The following is a 19,709-nucleotide window of genomic DNA, read 5'->3' as shown; positions in this document are numbered from 1 at the left end:
ATTGGGAGAAGATATTTCTAAAACATGTCACCTGTAAAGAATTCCTATTCAGAATATGAAAAAATCAATTAGAAAAAGGCAGATAACTATATTTTTAAAGGTTAGAAAACTTGAATGGAGTATCTTTCACAAAAGAGGATACCCAAATGGCCACTAAGCCTATTAAAAGTTGATCAAAATAATTAGTTATCAGGAAAATGCAAATTTAGACCATAACGAGATAACACTAGTACATACACCAGATTGGCTAACGTGAAAACTAAAGACAAGAATCCACAAGAATACTAAATATTGGCAAGGGGAAAAGTGTGGAACAGCTGGAAAGCCCATATGCTATTGATTGAAGTGTAATTTGGTATAAGCGTTTTGGAAAACGAACAAAATCTGAGCACGCACAAACTCTATGACCCAAGAATTCTACTCCTAAGTGTACAGCCAACATTGTTGGAGCTTAAACGTATCCTGAACCTCATCCAAAGACATGCAAGAATGTCCATAATGATGTTATTTATGAGATAAAAATTGGTTTCAACCCAAATGACCATTTACGGAAGGTCTGGTAAATCAGCTGTGGTATAGTCGTGAACGTCACACAACACCCCAGCGGAGATGAGCCAGCCACACCCAACACCACCGGGGAAGAGGAAGAAACCAGACACAAATGCACGGTGTCTCATTCCACTCATATTAAATAGTCAAAACCAGGCAAAACTAATTGAGCTATAGAGTTATGAGTTGTGCACTGTTCTAAGTGTTAAAAAATTGAGAAGTTTATTTTTTAAAAATTAAACAGGACCATGCTCTACCTAAATAAATGGCTAATGACAGAACTTTTATTATATATATAGTATTAAGGGCAGAGGAATAACCCAGGACCCATAATACCCTGAATCATTCTCCCATCGCAATTAAAATAGAGAGCCTGAGTCCTGCTTATCTGTTACACTATATAATGATGTCATCATTTATCTAGGTATTTTCTGTTTCTCACTAATGAGAGAAACTTAAGGGAATAAAGTGTCACCAAATTACAGAATAGAATTCTTTGGCTCTTCTTTATTCTTACAGAGTTGCAAATAATAGTTCAAATTAAACTTTCTACAGGTTGTATTTTTTTTTAAGATTTTTATTTCTTCATTTGATATACAGAGAGAGATCACAAGTAGGCAGAGAGGCAGGCAGAGAGAGAGGGGAAGCGGGCTCCCTGCCCAGCAGAGAGACGGATGCGGGACTAGATCCGAGAACCCCCGAGACCATGACCTGAGCCGAAGGCAGAGGCTTAACCCACTGAGCCACCCAGGCGCCCTCTACAGGTTGTATTTTTAAAAGGTGAAGGGGACCCTCTGGGTGGCTCTTTGTAGCTGTTCTCTCTTGGACAGCGGTCACTTCCCGGTCATCCTTGTATCCAGTCAGCAGCAGCTCAAACCGCCAAATAAAAAGGATTGTAATCTATCGAAAGCGCTCCTGCTACTGTATAATGAAATTTGAAGCAAAACTGAAACATTTCCTTCCAAAGTTTAAATTGCTCTCGTGAGATGCATGTATTTTAAGTATCTCAGAAGGGGGATTTAAACTTTGAGAGGAAACCTATCTGGACATCTCAGAAAAGCTAAGAATTTAAGAACATAGAGGGAACTTGGGGTCGATTCTTTGCTGGACTTGATGTCGCCCTTGGGTACACGCGCATACGTTACCATAGCTAAAACCAGCTGTGGTTGGCAAACAGCTGCCCATCAGTCCGACTGGGTAGCGGAGACGGGTCATGAGACCTGGGGAGAGACAGAAATCGTCATTTCAAGCCACTTACTAACATAAAAGAAAAAAACCAGTGTACTAGATGATGATGTTGGTCTCCAAATAAGTTAGGTGGAAAAGTGTTCTCCATTAGTCTATTCACTTATTTTCCCCATTTTTCATAAAATAATATTTCCTCATTGGAAACACATTTTAAAATCCAAGAAAATTTAAATACGAAGTAAAGATCTCACAAAATCTTAGCAGCCAGACATGCATTGTCATCATTCATGTGAACACCTTGGCAAAGATCTCTATATATGTGTTTGAAAACATATATACACCTGATATGTTTCACAGAAAAGTACATGTTTTCCTAGAAACTTTTTTACACTCAATATGTCATTGATATATGTTAGTGACTATAAATTAGAGTTCAGTTATTTCTAAGATACCACTATTATAAAATATGTTGTATGGTTTTGTTTTGTTTTTTTAAGATTTAATTTATTTATTTGACAGAGATCACAAGTAGGCAGAGAGGCAGGCCTGGGGTGGGGGGGGGGAAGCAGGCTCCCTGCTGAGCAGAGAGCCTGATGTGGGACTTGATCCCAGGACCCTGAGATCATGACCTGGGTTAAGGCAGAGGCTTAACCCACTGAGCCACCCAGGCCCCCAATGCTGTATGTTTTTGAACATAAATTTTTAGGTTCCTCTCAAATTATCGCCTTAGAATAAATACCTTAAAATGTGACTTCTTGATCAAAGCACATATAGAAAACTTGTACTAATTCATTCAACCACCAACAGTGTTTAAGTGTACCCATCTCCTGACCCCACTTTTTGAGAGTAGTTGGGTTGTTTTTTTGTTTTTTCCTTTTTTTTTTTTTTTTTAAGAGCATGGTAGAGTAAATGAGACTTCTTTTGATTGGGTCAACCTGTAGTATTCTGTTTCATCAATATCAATTTAGTTCAACAAACATTTATTATTTATTTCTTCGACTAATGTTTATTTGGAGCCTGCTTTGTGCCAAGCACCATCTAAACAGTGGGACAGAGCAGTGAGGCAGTGAATAAGCCAGTGATGGTCCCTGTTCCTGTGGAGCTTATATTTTAGTAGGAGAAGAAAATATAAACAAATACACACACACATAAGAAAAAGCAGACAATGATAGGGGTAAGCAGAGTAGACACAATACAGCTTCTGTCGAGTGGGTACTCAGGGAAGGCCTTTCTGACGAGATGACAGCTATGCTGATGATCATTGTCAAGGAGTCGTCTTACAAAGATCAGGAAGAAGAGCTTTCCAGGCAGATGGAACAGCATGGGCAAAGGATGGAAGACAGAAACAAACGTGGCCAGTATAAGAAGAGAAAGAAACAAAGGATCATTAAGTGCCTACTGTGTGCAAGACAGTCTTCTAGGTAGATCTCAAAGATTCTGGAAGACAGGAGATGAATAAGGTTAGGACTCGGTACTCAGGGGCTCCATCTCAGTGAGGGAAGACAGGCAGAGAAAGGCAATTCTAACATAAAAGGAGAAGGTCCTGGGCTGAGGAAACACAGGACACTCCAGGATACGGCACCTCACACATTTTTGGATTCAAAGAACTCTTCTGGAAGGAAATGATCCCTGAGATGAATACGACAAATGGAGTTAACCCATGAAGAGAATCTGTGAGAAACACTCCAGGCAGAGGTAACAGCATGAGATGATACATAGAGATGAAGCAGGATGTGCTACTTGAGCAAAAGGTGAGAGATAGAAGAGGCAAGAAATCACACTTGAGAGGCCGGTAATATTCTGGTTATGATGGGTCTTGTAAGCCATGTTAGGGAACATTACATCATCCAGCAAGTGAGAAGGAGCCATGGAGAGTTCCCAAATAAGGGAGAAGCATGGTCAGATTTACATTTTTGGTAGCTCATTCTGATGTCAGCATAGAGGATGGATTGAGATGAAGTCAACATTGAAGGCAAGACCAGTTAAGAGGCCATTACGGTTGTCCAAGTGAGCAACGATTAGAGCAGCGCTGGGAGACAAAGAGAGGCAGGAAGCTATATGAGACATACTTTGGATATGAAATTCATTGCACCTGATAATTAAGCGAAAGGTCTAGAACAAATAGTACTAAAATTTGTATGGACTCACAAAAGGCCCTGAATAACCAAAGCAGTCTTGAGAGAGAAAAGCAAAGCTGGAAGTATCACACTCCCTGATTTCAAACTATACTACAAAGCTATAAGAATTGAAACAGTATGTTACCGGCACAAAAACAGACACACAGATCAATGGAATAGGGAGTCCAGAAATAAACCCAAGCTTATATGGTCAGTTAATCTTTGACAAAGAAGACAAACACATACAATGGTGAAAAGACACCCATCGAAAGTCTCTTTAATAAATAGTGCTGGGAAAACTGGACAATTATACGCAAAAGAATGAAAGCAGACCAGTTTTTTATACTATACACACACACACACACACACACACACACACACTCAAAATGGATTAAAGACCAGAAAAGATCAAACGCCCGGAAGAAAACCTAGGTAATAAGCTCTTGGGCATCAGTCTAAGCAATATTTTTTTCATCTGTCTCCTTAGGCAAAGTCAACAAAAGCAAAAATAGACAAATGGGACTACATCAAACTAAAAAGCTTTTGCACAGTGAAGGAAACCATCAACAAAACAAAATGGCAACCTGCTTGAATGGCAGAAGGTATTTGCAAATATTATGACTGAAAAGAAGTAATATCCAAAATATATAAAGAATTCAAACAACTCAGTATCAAAAAAAAAAAAAGACCAAACAATCCAATGTAAAAGATGGACAGAGGACCCAAGTAGATATTTCCCCCAAAAGACATACAGATGGTCATTAGATACATGAAAAGCTACTCAGCATCATTCATCATCAGGGAGATGCAAATCAAATATACAATGAGGTATCACCTCGCACCTGTCGGAATGGCTAGTACCAATCAGACAAGAAACAACAAGTGTTGGCGAAGTAAAGAGATGCAAAGCAACGAGAATCCTCACGCACTGTTGGTGGGAATGAAAAACAGTGTGGCCACCATGGAAAACAGTGTGGAGGTGCCTAAAAAAACTAAAAATAAAACTGCCAGGCACCTGGGTGACTCAGTGGGTTAAAGCCTCTGCCTTCGGCACAGGTCATGATCCCGGGGTCCTGGGATGGAGCCCCACATCGCATTGGGCTCTCTGCTCAGCAGGGAGCCTGCTTTCTCCTCACTCTCTGCCCATCTCTCTGCCTACTTGTGATCTCTGTCTGTCAAATAAATAAATAAAATATTTTAAAAATAAAATAAAATAAAGCTGCCATACCATCCAGCAATTCCACTTATGGGTATTTCTCCAAAGAAATAAAAAGCACTAATTTGAAAAGACATATGCACCCTTATGTTCACTGCAGCATTATTTAAACGGAAAAAATACAGAAGCAACCCAAGTGTCACCAGAGATGACAGACAGAGAGATGAACAGATAAAGAATGTATGGCTGGAATAATGAAATAGCCTTCAGCCATAAGAAAGAATAAAATCTTGTCACTTACAACAACATGGATGGACCTAGAAGATATTAGACTAAGTGAAAACATCAGAGAGAAAAAGACAAATACTGTATGAATTCACTTCTATGTGACATCTAAAAAAAAAAAAAGCAAGAAAACAAAACAAAACAGAAACATACTCATAGGAATAGAACAATCTGGTGGTTGCTAAAGTGAGAGTTAGGGGGTGGTAGGATGGGCAAAATAGGGAAAGGGGATTGAAAGATAATTTTTTGTAGGGGATACAATGTATAGCATAGGGAATATAGTTAATAATATGTGATAACTTTGTATGGTGACAGATGGTAGCTAGATTTATTGTGGTGATCACTTTGTAATGTATATAAATGTTGAATCACTATGTTATATACCTGAATATACTATTGTGTGGTAAATACACTTCAATAAAAGAAAGTTTTCTAATAACTGAAGAGAAGAAGGAGGAGGAGGAGGAGAAGGAGGAGGCAGAGGAAGGGAAAGAGGGAGGGGAAGGATGGGGGAAGGGAGGGGAGGGAGAGGAGACAGAGGGGAAGGGGAGGAGGAAAGAAGTTATCCATTAAGGATAATGAGATCATCTCTTGTGACTCCTGTTTCCAGCCCCTGTAACTGGCAGGATGATGACACTATTATCTGAAATAGACAACAGGAAGAGTAGGTTTGGAGCGAAAGCAGTAGTTAAGATGAAGAGTTCCATACCATCATTGATTCAGGGCCCGTAGGATTGCAAGTGCCTGGGACTATCAGGCAGAAGAATTCTGCAAAGAGAAAAGTCTAGGGTGAGGAGACGAGTGATCGGGGACAGATCCCTGCAGAATACCAATGTTTAAGGGAAGAGTAGAAGTAAGACCCACTGGGAAGAACTTTAAGGAATGAACTGAGTTCGAGAATGAGAAAAGACAGTGTCAAAACGTCTGGAAAGCAGGGAGTTTCAAGGGGTGACAGAGGACTTGAAAAATATAAGAACAAAAAGCATCACCCTATAGGTCAATATGGGGTCACTGGTAAGATGTTGGGCAATGGAGGCAACGGAGGCAGAGCCAGACTGCAGGCATTTGAAAAGTAAGTGGAAAATGACCAAATGGACACAATGGATGTGGACACAGTCTTCTAAAATTGTGATTTTGAAGACCAATATCTAAAAGAAGAAAGGACCAAGGGAGGGCTTTGTTTTTTGGCTTTTCTTAAGGATGTTTACAGGGTTAAGGGAAAAAGTAAGAAGAAATGGATGAGATACAGGAAAGAAAGGAAGAGTGGATGGTTGGTGGTCCCAGCAGGAGAGGAGAGGAGGGAACAGGAGCATAGACTCAGCCTTGCTACCACTGGAGGGAGTGAGACGAGGATGACAGCTTGGCAACCAGAGGACAAGACTGAGGAAATTCATGACAGGCGGCTTCAGTTTTCTTAATGAAGTGGACAGCTAGGGGTTTGTTGATAGGGCAATGGATAATACTGGAAAAGGGGCCTTGAGAAGAATGGTAAAAGTTTGAAGAGAGAACAGGAGAGGATACTTAACAGTGAAGACCTAGGTGAGGTTAGAGCCCTCATCGAGTTGGGACTCTACAACACCTGATCCCAATAAAAAACATAACGAGGAATTTCTTTAAGACCCTAACACTTTCTTCTAATTTTCAAAGTTCTTATTTGCTAAACATTTTACTCTGTGATTTACTACCAGTGGTTTAATGATAGTCTATCTCTCTGATGGAAAGAAGTCACTCTCTTGGCACTGTCCTTACTTCTGGGAAAGAGATGGATTGTCATGACTAAATTGACCAGAAGACAGAAAGGCAAGATAGTCATGGTCTCTGATTCACAGCCTCCTCTGAAACTGGACCCTCCAAAGTACCCTCCAGTGATATGATCTGTGTCTTTCTGGAAGCTACCGCAGTCATTGAGAGCAGACTCTGGAGCCAGTGGGTTCAATGGTTCTCATGGTCTCAAGGATTCTTTGAATTCAAATCTCAGCACAAACGCTTACTAACTGTGTAATCGTGAGTACCACCCATGCCTCAGTTTCTTCATCTGTAAGATGGAGCTACCAACAGCACCTACTTCACAGGATCATTCCGAAGATTAAATAAATAAATATACATAAAAGTGCTCAGAATAGGGTCGGGCCCAAAGTAAGTCTTCAATAAACATCGCTATTTCTGGATCCCATTCCCTTCCCCTTATCATCCTTCTTTCTTATTTTCTTATATCTTCTGTACTTTCTTTTCTCCCTAATAAATATGACTATACTTGGAAGTTTTTCTTTTTCTGTTGTTTCATTTAAATCATTTTTTTCTTTTTTTTTAAAGATTTTATTTATTTATTTGACAGAGAGAGAGCAAAAGCAGGAGAGTGGCAGAGGGAACGGAAGCAGGGAGCCCCACATCAGATCCCAGGACCCTAGGATCATGACTTGAGCCGAAGGCAGACGCTTAAAGAACCAAGCCACCCAGGCACCCCGATCCAGTTTTCTTCTTTTTAAAAGTGATCTTTGGGGAGCCTGCATGGCTCAGTGGGTTAAAGTCTCTGCCTTCAGCTCAGGTCATGATCTCAGGGTCCTGGGATCCAGCCCCGCATCGGGCTCTCTGCTCACCGAGGAGCCTGCTTCCCCCTCTCTCTCTCTGCCTGCCTCTCTTCCTACTTGTGATCACTCTCTCTGTCAAGTAAATAAATAAATAAATCTTTTTTAAAAAGTGATCTTTTACGCATTATAAGAATAATTCATGTACGTTGTAACAAAAATATGAAACCCTAAAGCAATCTCATAAGGCAGAAAATAAAAGCTTCCCTTACCGCCCCCCATGTCATTTCCCAGAGGTAAACATTAAATCTGTAGTCCATTATAATCTTTTCAGTTTAAAAATTATTAACTAAACTTTAACAGAATTTTTCTATGCACACGTGTGTATTTTTGTTTACAAAAGTGGGACTCTATTCTCATATACTGCTTTGCACTTTTTTCTCTTTACTAAACAACTTATCACTAACATCTCTTCATGTCAGCACATCCTGATCTTAGTATTTTTTTAACCACACCAGCATAAGCACTCTGTTTCTCAAACTTTTTCTTTGAAGGGAAGGAAAAGAGGACTGTGAAGAAAAAACTCAGAACTGATCTCCTGATTCTAAGGGTTTCTATCTCTACACACGAATACGTCCTCCCTGGTCCCACTCAGACTCGCTGCTACTTCCGTCTAACCAAACTCCCAGAGACCGTCTGGAATATCCATGTGGACTCATCCCAAAAATGGATAAAAACTTCCTTGGATTTACTCTTGATATTTAGAACTAGTGTAATGGAAAAGTGGCCCGTTTTCCAAAAGGATTTTTTTTTTTTTTTTTTTGTCAACACAACTTCTCTTGAGAGAAATCTTAAAAAGTACTTTATGGCAACAAGTCAAAATAATATGAAAAGTTACAGTGGGTTCCAAATTCTATAATGTTGAGGTAAGAAGATTCCCCCTATGTGTTCAAAGTGGTCCGGGACAGGTTGGGGGAGGACTGAAGGCCAGAGCTGTGATTATAATTGTGGTGGAACTTTCTGGAATCCGTTATCTTTCCATGGATAAATTTGCAAAATTAACAACTGCTGCAAACAACACCTGGGGAAGGGGGTTAAATGATGCCTCTGCTTTATTTAAGTCAAATTCTAACTGTGAAAAGCTGTGTCCTATACAACTTTTTGCAATCTCCAAAACAGGAAGGAACGGAGAATGAGATGTGTAAGGGCTATTTTCTGTATGATTGAAGTAGAGAGTGAATTTATGGGGGCAAAGAGAGAAGGAAGCATGATTATCGAGGGCACTTGAAATTCCATTACACTCAGCCCTATGGAAATTTCCAGAACAAATGCATTGGGATTACATTGCCTTTTGCTTTTCTGCCAGCTATCATTTTTCTAACCTGGCAGAAATGTAAAAAAAATCAACCTACCTCTTGGCCCCTCACTAGAAAAACAAAAAAGCATCAATGAGGAGAATTATTCAGAACACAGGTTGTATTTCAAGCACTTAGCGATCTCTGCAGGGGTATTTGTTCCTGTTAAAGTGTCTGAGACCAAAGATGCATTGCCTGCCTGGGGGGCCAGGCTCCCTGACTCTCCCAGCCTGAAGCTCCTGACTTACCTGCCGCATTGTGCTGGTGATACCAGATTAAGTCAGGGATTGATTGAAAGAGGTGTCTTTCAGCCACGTACCACTGTCCTGAGTCATTCTTTTTAATCTGGTAATGTTTGATGGTAGCCTCCATATTCCTACAGTCAATAGAATGTGAATTAGTAAACAAGCAAAAGACCACTTTGAAACTAAGTCAAATTTCGTGAAGCAACAGTACTCCACATCTGAAACGTTTATCCTAGGGACACTACACGCTGCAGTTAGTCAACTAGTACGTTGACTAGTTAGTCAACTAGTACCTTGTCACCACTGGCTAAATTCCTGAGCCATCTTACTGGGTCCTTAGATTCGAACATAACTCCAGCCAAAGTTGGTGAGCGCACAACTCCAGTGTCCAAAACAGAAGAGCCCATTAGGGACACTTATAAGTATTTGTTGAATATCAGTGTCAGTTCAGTGAGTGAATAATTTTACTGTGAGGGACGTAAGGAGATATGAAACAAAGAAAGGAGGAAAACCGAGAGTATGTTGATGAACGGGTTTGCTATGAGCTATGGGGACTCTGGGCAGCCCCGAGAGACTGTGGAACACATCTGAGAATTGTCCCACAAAAATCCAAAGGAGCTGAAAGGCTAATCTTCCATTCCCCCTTAATGGAGGGTTGCTCCTAGGATGCTAATTCTCAGACACCACCAGTCTACGCTTGGGGACCATGAGTTCCCACAGCCAGAGAACACCCTCCAGTAGGAAGGCACAAGAAGCTTTCTCAGTGCAGAACACTCTATGGGTAAACCCCAAGGTAAACCAAGGGATACGAGGAAAGCACCGCCTCTACCTGCTACCACCAAGCCAACTTCCTCGTGGTTGAGGAAAGGAGGTGGGACAAGTCCCATTAACTTATCAATGTCACACACAGAGCTTGTTAGGAATACAACTCATACCAGTCAGTTGTACTAACTTCCAGACCAACAGTCTCCTGTTCTGTGATATCTCTTTCTCCATGTGACAAGTGTCTCCATAAGACTGTCCCAAGTATTTTTACCTCTAAAGTGATCAAAATCACAGTTGCTTACCTTCTAGCTTTTATAAACACAGAAATCGTGTAGGATCCCAAATGTCTTGAATCTCTGACGATAAATGCACCTTCTTTTGACTGCAAAACAATTCATTGTACAAATTTAGTCCTTCTTAGGAAGAAAAACAAACCTCCACCTCAGGAATAAAAACCAAACCCTACTGACTTCCTACAAATGGAAGAGAATATTTTCACAAGTATATGCAATCTTATCTCCCTTATATGTTTAGAAGTCCTACCTACAAAAATATTTAATTGGGACACAAATTTATAATGTATGAGTATTTTTAAAACCTTGTTCTGGATTTTTCTAAGAAAAATTCTGCATTTGACAACCTTGTACCCCATTTCGTTTTTTCTGTTATATTGATCAGGGTAATAGACACCCATCGCTGATGGACAGGAAGCACAGTAAGACAGATCAGCAGTTGTATTATGGAAGAAAAGAAACAATGCGGCAGATAGAGCGAGGGAAGCAGTGAGAAATACATCTGGAAAAGCAGGGAGGAGGAAAAATGAGCAGAATCCATGACAGGGATGGAGAGAGAATAAGCTTTGGGGACATCTGGAGAGAAGAGCAGAGGAGTGATTTTAGTTGCCTCCAGAGAATGGGAGAGGCAAGAAGAGAAGCAGCAGGAGAGAAGAATATTACAAGTTTGATGTTCGATTATGAACTGGAGTCCCACTGACATCCTCTGGGAAACCCCAGTAAAGCTGTAAATGGTTTTCAAATGACATTGAATGTTGGACTGTTTGGTTTGTGTTGTTTGTTTGATAGTGTAAAAAAAAAAATTTCCACCTTTACTGATTGTGTTTACCCTTGTGGAGAGGGAAATATCTCAGAAGTTTGCCAAACGTTTGAAAGTCTACACTTTCAAAGTGCCAACAACTTGCCTGAGAACTGCCCAAAGCCAACACCAAGATGTGACCCTCAAAGTGAGCACGACACATTGAGCACAGTCTTTCCTTCCTTCTAGATGCTGACCAAGGAACAAGCCTCATTTTCTGGTCAAACTTTAAAACTAAAAAAAAAAAATCTCTCATAACCTTTTAAAATAATAAAAGTCTGGCTTTTATTGAATTCCTACCGTGTCCAAGGATTGTGTTACACACCACAGAGGACAGAAGATATAAAAGATGAAGAGGTAAAAAACCAAGTTGTATGTGCAGTAGATACGCAGGGAGTACGTATACACAAACACATAGACACCATGTGTTCAATCAAGTTGTCTAGGTAGTGACCTCCTCTTCAAGGTGGAGAGAGTGCAAACAACAGGCATGACCACAAAACGATAGAAGTAGAAATTAATAACAAGCCCCAAAGGAGAAAGCTACTACTGCATTACATTTTTAAGTTCTCTTTTATATAACTCAAGGAAATTCAAGTAAAAATGAAAACATCTAGAAAATAATAAAGATCTGTCACATATCAGAAACTGCCAAATAGTTCAAACAGTGTTGTCGTATTACTTACAACAGTAAACAAAGGAAATACAAAATAAATGTATCTACCTCAACACGTTGGGACAAGAACCAAGTCAAGTAGAAGAATGAGATGAATGAAGACAAAAGCAGAAAATAATCAATTATAAAAACAAAAATATAACAGAACTAGGCATTAAATTCAAAATCTGGTTATAGATGGAAAAACAATGAAATAGGTAACTTGCTAACTGATCTAATTAATAAATAACAGGGAAAATATATTTTAAGAAAATAAGCCACCAAGATCCAGGAAAAAAATGAAAGAATCATCTTGACTCTACACAATACATTTGAAAACTTGAATGAAATGAGTGATTAACTAGCACAACATAAAATTTATCAAAATTCATTCCAGGAGACCTGGAAATGTTAATGGACCTACTGAATGGGAAAATGGATAAGATTTTATTTTATTTTTAAAGATTTTATTTATTCATTCGACAGAGAGAGAGAGAGAGATCACAAGTAGGCAGAGAGGCAGGCAGAGAGGAGAAAGCAGGCTCACCGCCGAGCAGAGAGCCTGACGCGGGGCTCGATCCTAGGACCCTGAGATCATGACCCAAGCTGAAGGCAGAGGCCTAACCCATTGAGCCACCCAGGTTCCCCTGGATAAGATTTTAAAAGAGCTACAACATTAAAAACACTATGGAGGGATGCCTGGGTATCAGTAAAAATTGTGTACAAAAGGGAAAACTACTAACAAGTCTCACTCATGTCCACTCAAAAATCCTAATTAAATATTAACAAACTGAATCCAGTAGCACAGTAGAATAGTATACTATGACCAAGAGGGATTACATGCAAGAATGAAAAAGTAATCAATATTAGGGATTTTATTAATATAATTAATAGTTCTGAGGAGAAAAATCTCATGAACATCACCATAGATATTGAAAGGGCATTTGACAAATTTCAACTTCTAGAATCAGTTTTCTTTAAATTCTCAGTAAAATCATTATATATGTACTTCCTTAACACAATAGCCCATATTTACATTCGTTCCAAGTCCAGCATTATGCTTTCTGTGGGAATCACTCCAACTGAAATCAGGAAAAAGAAATGCCCACTGTCAGCACTGGGATTTAATATTCTGAGATGGCAGCTAATGCGGTTAAATGAGAGGTAAAAACAAAAACAAAAACAAACAAAAAAAAAAACAAGAAATACTGTATTAAATTGTAAAAAGGAGTTGAAATTATCACTGTTTGCTATTGATAAGGTTCTACTTGAAACTCGGGAGAATCAACTAAAAAACTACTACCAAAAAAATTTTGAATTCACCGAAGTCTTCTGTTACAAAATTAATTCACAGATCTCAAGAGCTTTCATAAGTTTAAAAAAAATATATATATATATATAATATAAATATATATAATAAATAAAAAAATTACAAATAAATGTGTAAGAGGTATATGAAGAAAACTTTAAAATGCTCCTAAAGGGGCGCCTGGGTGGCTCAGTGGGTTAAAGCCTCTGCCTTCGGCTCAGGTCGTGATTCCAGAACCCTGGGATTCTGGGATCGAGCCCCACATCGGGCTCTCAGCTCAGCAGGGAGCCTGCTTCCTCCTCTCTCTGACTGCCTCTCTGCCTACTTGTAATCTCTGTCTGTCAAATAAATAAATAAAATCTCTAAAAAAATAATAAGTAAATAAAATGCTCCTAAAGGGGCACCTGGGTGGCACAATCAGTTGGGTGACCGACTCTTGGTTTCAGCACAGGTCATGATCTCAGAGTCTTGAGATCAAGCCCCATGCTCGGCTCTGTGCTCAGCCTGGAGTCTGCTTGGAGTTTTTCTCCTCCCTGACCCCACTGCACATGCAATTTCTCTCTCTCTCAATGTCTCTCAAATAAATAAATAAATCTTTAAAAATAAATCAGTTAAATGCTCCTAAAGAATATAAAGATGTTTGCTTTTCTAATTAGGTTTTCAATCCATCCAAGACTTATTTTTGCTTGAAGTAGGGACCTCATTTTAATTTTTTCTATAAGAATCATTAATATACGGGTCCCAGAACAAATTGACCCCCAAGCCCCACTGACTTGTAATGCCCAAACAATTTTCCCTAAATTACTCTGTAAATTTAATGCACCAGCAGGAAGCTTTTTAAAACTAGGCAAGTTCATATGTATAAAGTATATCTCCAGAGTATTTCTGGAAGAGAAGAATGAGGGAAACTAGCCACACAAAGAGAGCCTCGGTATTTGAAATATTATAAGGCCATCACCTAAATACACAGGCTAATCAATGAAACCAAGTAGTGAGTCCAGATGTAGTCCAACACAGGAGCTGTGTTTATGATAAAAGTGGCAGCTCAAATCAATACAGAAAAGATAGACACTTGGTAACCATCCAGAAAAACAATAAAATCAGATCCATACCTCACTCTACATCAGGAATAATTACAAATGAATCAAACATGTTGATGTAAAAATAAAACCCCTAAAGTAATAAAAAACATGGGGATTTTTTATAAGCTCAGAGTGAGTAAGATAATTCCAACCTGACACAAACCCTGAAGCTTTACAAAAATTTGTCTGATAAATTCAAACACATAAAATTCAAGCACTATTTATGGCTATATATATATATATATATATAACAGTTAAAAAACTGCAAAAATTATTGCCACATATCACAAAGAGCTAATTTCCATAATGTAGCCACATAGGTCCTACAGATTATGAGGAAATCATTAAAAAAAAAAAACCCAGAAAATTTTGCAAAGGATATGAACAGACAGCTTACAGAAAAAGAAATACAAATATATAAAATTTCATATACACAGAAATGCTTAGCATTCCTGGGATAAGAGAGATATAAATGAAACCCACACTGATGGTTACTAAGTGCCACACATTTCATTAAACACTTGCTGGAAAGGTTGTGAAGAAATGGGCGCTCTTACATTTTTAGGAAGCACATAAATTGTACAACTCCTATAGAGTATACTTTAATACCTACCAAAAGTAGAAATGTACATTCCCTTCGACCCAGAATTTCTACCTTGGGGGATTTATTCCACATATATACTCCCATAAATGGGAAGGGATGTATAGGTAAGTTACCTATGGCAGCACCATTTTAATAGCAAAAGAGTATATACCACTTAAATTCCCATTAATTTTTTTAAGATTTTATTTATTTATTTTAGAGAGAGAGCACAAGGATGGGGAGGGGTAGAGGGGGAGGGAGAAAGAATCCGAGGCAGACTCCCGGCCAAGTGTAGAGTCCCACGCAGACAATCCTAGGACCCCAAGATCACAACCAATTGGAAACCAAGAGTCCAGCTCTCCACCCTTCCATTAAATTTCTTAAATGAATTGTGGTATGTCCAGAGTAAGAAATATTATGCAGCTCTAGAATGAATGAGGACACTTTCTGTGCACAGACGTGAACAGTTTCCTTCCCAACACATACTGCTGAGTGAAAAATGTGATATACACAAGAATATATATAATATTTACCATTTGCATAAGAATAACAATATAAGAAAATATATTTCTACTGGTGTATGTATTAAATATTTCTGAAAGGACACAAAATTAACCAGTAATAGAAGTTTGTTGATGGGAAACGGAACTGGTGTCTTGGGGACAAGGATAGAAGAAATTCAAAATCTTTTGATTTTTAAACTGTATAAATATACTATTGAAATATGAAATAAATAAAATTATAAGATACACCTATAAAAACTTATGCAATCAATTAGAAAATAAAGTTAGTAATTATCCATGCAAATGTAAGTTCTCAAACATCTCAAGAAGAAAAGGAATTAAATCAATAGTCAAATATCTGTTTGAAAAAGCAGCATGTCCACATTATTTTATGAGAGATATATATAACTTCAAGGAACAAATAACCTCTATTCAATATAAACTATTTTAAAGATTGTAAAAAGAGACAAAACCTCATGTCCCAACTCATTTTTGATGCTAGTATAGCCTTAATACTAAAACTAAACAAAGAGAGTTGGAAATTAAAAACCAGACCTCTTGTGAACATAACAGGACAAATGCTAAATAAAGTAAGTATTAAGAAACTCAAACTAGCAATATATATGTTTTAAATGCCTCGTGACCAAGTAGGATTTAATCCAGGTACTTTCAAAAAAATAGAAAATATACAAATTACACAAATATTTTAAGATATGTAGGGAAAATAAGTATATTTTTTAAAATACCCACCCACATAACACATACATACACACACACACACACACATACACTTTGAACATATTAGGACCTAAATATTAAAAGTAAATCTTTAAACCATTTAAAAGAAAATATAAATCTCCTTTGAGACATCAAGAGAGAGAAGAATTTATTATGCTAAAAAAGAGAGAGATCATAGAAATTGAGAAATTTGACACTAACTTATTTTAAAATTTAAAATAAGAAAAGAGCATTAAAAAAATTTTAGGGCCAAAAATCAAAAGAACATAGTGGTAACAAACAACTGACGAAAGAATCAGAATATACTTTTAAAATACATATTGATCGGGGCGCGCCTGGGTGACTCATTAGGTTAAGCCTCTACATCCGCTCAGCTCATGATCTCAGGGTCCTGGGATCGAGCCCCGCATCGGGCTCTCTGCTCAGCAGGGAGCCTGCTTCCCTTCCTTTCTCTCTCTACCTGCCTCTCTGCCTCTTGTGATCTCTGTCAAATAAATAAATAAATGCATCTTAAAAAAAATAAATAAATAAAATTAAAATACATATTGATCAGTTACAAAAGCAAACTATCAGAAAGTGAGCAAAGAATATTAGCAGTCATGTAAGGAAGCCCAACTAGCTAGCACACACATGAAAAGTCACTGAACTGAACTGCATATCAAGGAAATGCACATTTTAAAATATAAATATCATTTTCCAGTAAATCAAAGTATGAGGCTAACAACTGTTGGCAAGAACGTAGGGGACCAGTTTTCGGATTCCTTGTAAGAACATCAATTAGTACAAGTACTTTGAGTCATGATTTCAAAATATCTAGTAATGCTAAGTCTGCACATAGTTTCTGGCCAGATCATTTCTGGGTATAACCGAAAGAAACCCTTGCCCTTTTGTACAACGTAATATGTACACAGAAGTTCTTGGCAGCCTTGTTCATAATACTAAGAAGTTAGATGCAAGGTGAATGATTAGAAATATATTTTGGTATACTCATATAATGAAATGGCCCGGTTAAAAGAATGTGTTTGCTCTCCATGTATCCACGGGAGTAAAATTGAAATACAATGTTTCATTAAAAATCAACATACACATGATCTCCCTTATGTTAAGCATTAAAACACAAAAAACTGTAGGTTATTAATGCACCTATACATGATAAGAATATAAGCAATTGGACACAATGGGTGCACACCCTTCTATTGTGATCGCCGCTGGAGAATAGACAGGGACAGAATAGAGGAGCGAAGGGATAGGTTTCAATTGCATCTGCTAGGTTTTATTTTGTTTATGAATGTTATGGCCAAATGTTGCTATTTGTGCTGTCTGGGTTATGGGTATGCGGGGGGGTTGTTACATAATTCCCTGTTTTCTAGGGAGGTCAGCCCCTGGCTCTATTCTGGCTTCCTGAATTCCTTCTCTCTTGCCTACTTGTCATAACATCGTTTGTCCATTCTAGACCTACTAATATCACTCTACAGAAGGCCACCTGCTGTCACCATGCCAGGTGGGTACCACATTTGCTGGCGTGTCCCATTTCCTCCTAGCCAGTGAAGCCAGTGGAGGCCTTCAACCTCCACTCCCACCCCCTGCCTGCCAGCTGAGACCAAGTCTGTGTCCCTCAAACTCTGTCTAACCCCCCGCTACTCACTGGACCTCCCCTGGGTCTTGAGCCATTACCGGCATTGAGTTTTCGTTACAGAACTGATTCTTTCTCACTCGTATTTCTAGATTTCCTCAACATCTGACAGCAGGGCAAAGTGACACACATACCTCTTACCTAGTTTCTAGGTTTGACTCTATATTTGCCCACAGTTCATATTTACCGTCCGTTGGAAACTGTATGCAGTTTTGTTTTGCTTTGACCTAAAAGAGCAGTTTTGATCTGAGTTTGATGTTTTGGCTACCCCGCTCTTCCTTTTTGTTCCCAAAGAACAAAGAAAGAGCCGCCATCGGTATTTTTCTGTATCTGTGTTTTTAAGAAGCCTTAGCTATGCTCATGAAGACAGAGTATATATTTTATTATCTGTGATGCAGAAGTATATGGGCAATTCCAATACAGACTCTCCTGCAGAATGCGCTTTGGAGTGAATGAGGAGTTTTAGTATGTTGGAGTTGAAATCATTTCAGGAAAAATACATTGCTCAAGTTACAATGAAAGTCAATGAAAAACATGAGCTGATACAAATACATCTGGTTTACAACTTCTCGGAAAATGCGTAATAGAGATAAAGCTGTAATAAATATTTTAGAACTGTAAAGAACAGGAAGTAATAGAACTTTTTAGTTTGGTCAGATCTTTACAATGTAGCTCTCTCAGAAATTTTGAAAATATTCACAAGTTATTCATAAAAAAAACTGAATTACCTCTTGTCTCAAAATACGTTCTGCCTGATTTCTGGTAATGTTTTTATGGTACCACCTGTAAAAGCAATAAAAATAATTTTAAAATTTTATATTCTATTTTTTCAGAAAAAAAAACTCTGCTTCATTTCCTTTAAGAACTTTACTACAGAATTGATTTTAGAAAGCTGAGCATTTTTTATTTCTGATAAATGATAATATTACTATTATGTATCATTAATTTAGTATAATAATTTTATTAATTGTAAGTCAATATCTAGCTTATTCTATCATATCTCAATTCAACTTTCTGACAGATATTTGGTATATGATTTGGAGTGATTTAATCTCCTGAAAATTTTCACGAAGTGTATGTGGTTAAGAAGTCATCATCTTTAATAAACATTTACCAAGCTTTGGTAGACAAACTAACAAATCCCCATTTCTTTGTTCTTAGGAACTTCCTATCTGCATGATTTTAGATATGCCATGTTACCTTTCCAAAATTAAAACTTACTTGGACCCGTTTGACTCCCCCAGGTATGTTAACTTGTAGTTAAAATTAGGGGTTCAATAACATAAGTGGAACAACTAGTACCTGCCTACTCCAAACACCCTCTTATCCTTCTGCTTATTTTCTCCTCACGCTAAGCTTCGGCCATATTGGAATCCTTTCCTTCCTCAAATTCACCAAGCCCCTTTCTGTCTCCTATCTTGCTGTTTCCTCTGTATGAAACGTATCATGAAATGACTTTAGAATATCAGAACCTTGCAGAGTAAACATAATTAAATGAGTATAATTGAAACCCATAGTCTGGCAGGATAAGACTTTGTCATTAAGCAAATGTTGTACAGGAAGGAGAGAGGAAATGGGTAGAACAAAGGAGAGAGAAAACAAATGGAAAAGCTTTCATTTCAAAATAAGATCTTAAAAAGGAGTTAATGTAATAAATGTTATTTTTGTGGACAGTGGAAGGAAGGATGCATATATAACCATACATTGTCACAGTGGGTAGGCAAAATGGTAGCTACATGAAACTCCTCTATCTGACTTTGAGGACAGAATCTATTATATCTTGTGGACTAACCTACAATTGTAAAAAGCTGCCACTAAATTAGAATGGTGAGGTATTAAAAATACTAATGGCCTCAATTGAAATAAATTTTTAAAAAGATAAAGCATAGAGAAGAGAGGATGATTACAGGTGATTCTACATGAAATAAT

At 38.1% G+C, this 19,709-nt stretch overlaps 1 protein-coding gene across 2 annotated transcripts in view; it reads right to left on the bottom strand.

Moving 5' to 3' along the window:
- TXK (TXK tyrosine kinase) overlaps positions 1–19,709 on the bottom strand; it is a 59,387-nt gene that overhangs the window by 11,920 nt on the left and 27,758 nt on the right. For both annotated transcript variants that reach the window (XM_032852232.1, XM_032852241.1), the window contains 4 exons: positions 18,509–18,563; positions 10,488–10,567; positions 9,424–9,551; positions 1,695–1,769 (listed from right to left, as the gene is read on the bottom strand). In XM_032852232.1, coding sequence (XP_032708123.1) covers positions 1,695–1,769; positions 9,424–9,551; positions 10,488–10,567; positions 18,509–18,563 — 338 coding nt within the window. The remainder of the gene's footprint in view (positions 1–1,694; positions 1,770–9,423; positions 9,552–10,487; positions 10,568–18,508; positions 18,564–19,709) is intronic.

Source organism: Lontra canadensis, unplaced genomic scaffold, assembly GCF_010015895.1.
Source record: "Lontra canadensis isolate GAN:19392208 unplaced genomic scaffold, GSC_riverotter_1.0 scaffold1, whole genome shotgun sequence".
NCBI classification, from domain to species: domain Eukaryota; kingdom Metazoa; phylum Chordata; class Mammalia; order Carnivora; family Mustelidae; genus Lontra; species Lontra canadensis.
Note: the sequence above shows the minus strand (reverse complement) of the source record. Positions and strands in the feature narration are given on the sequence as shown.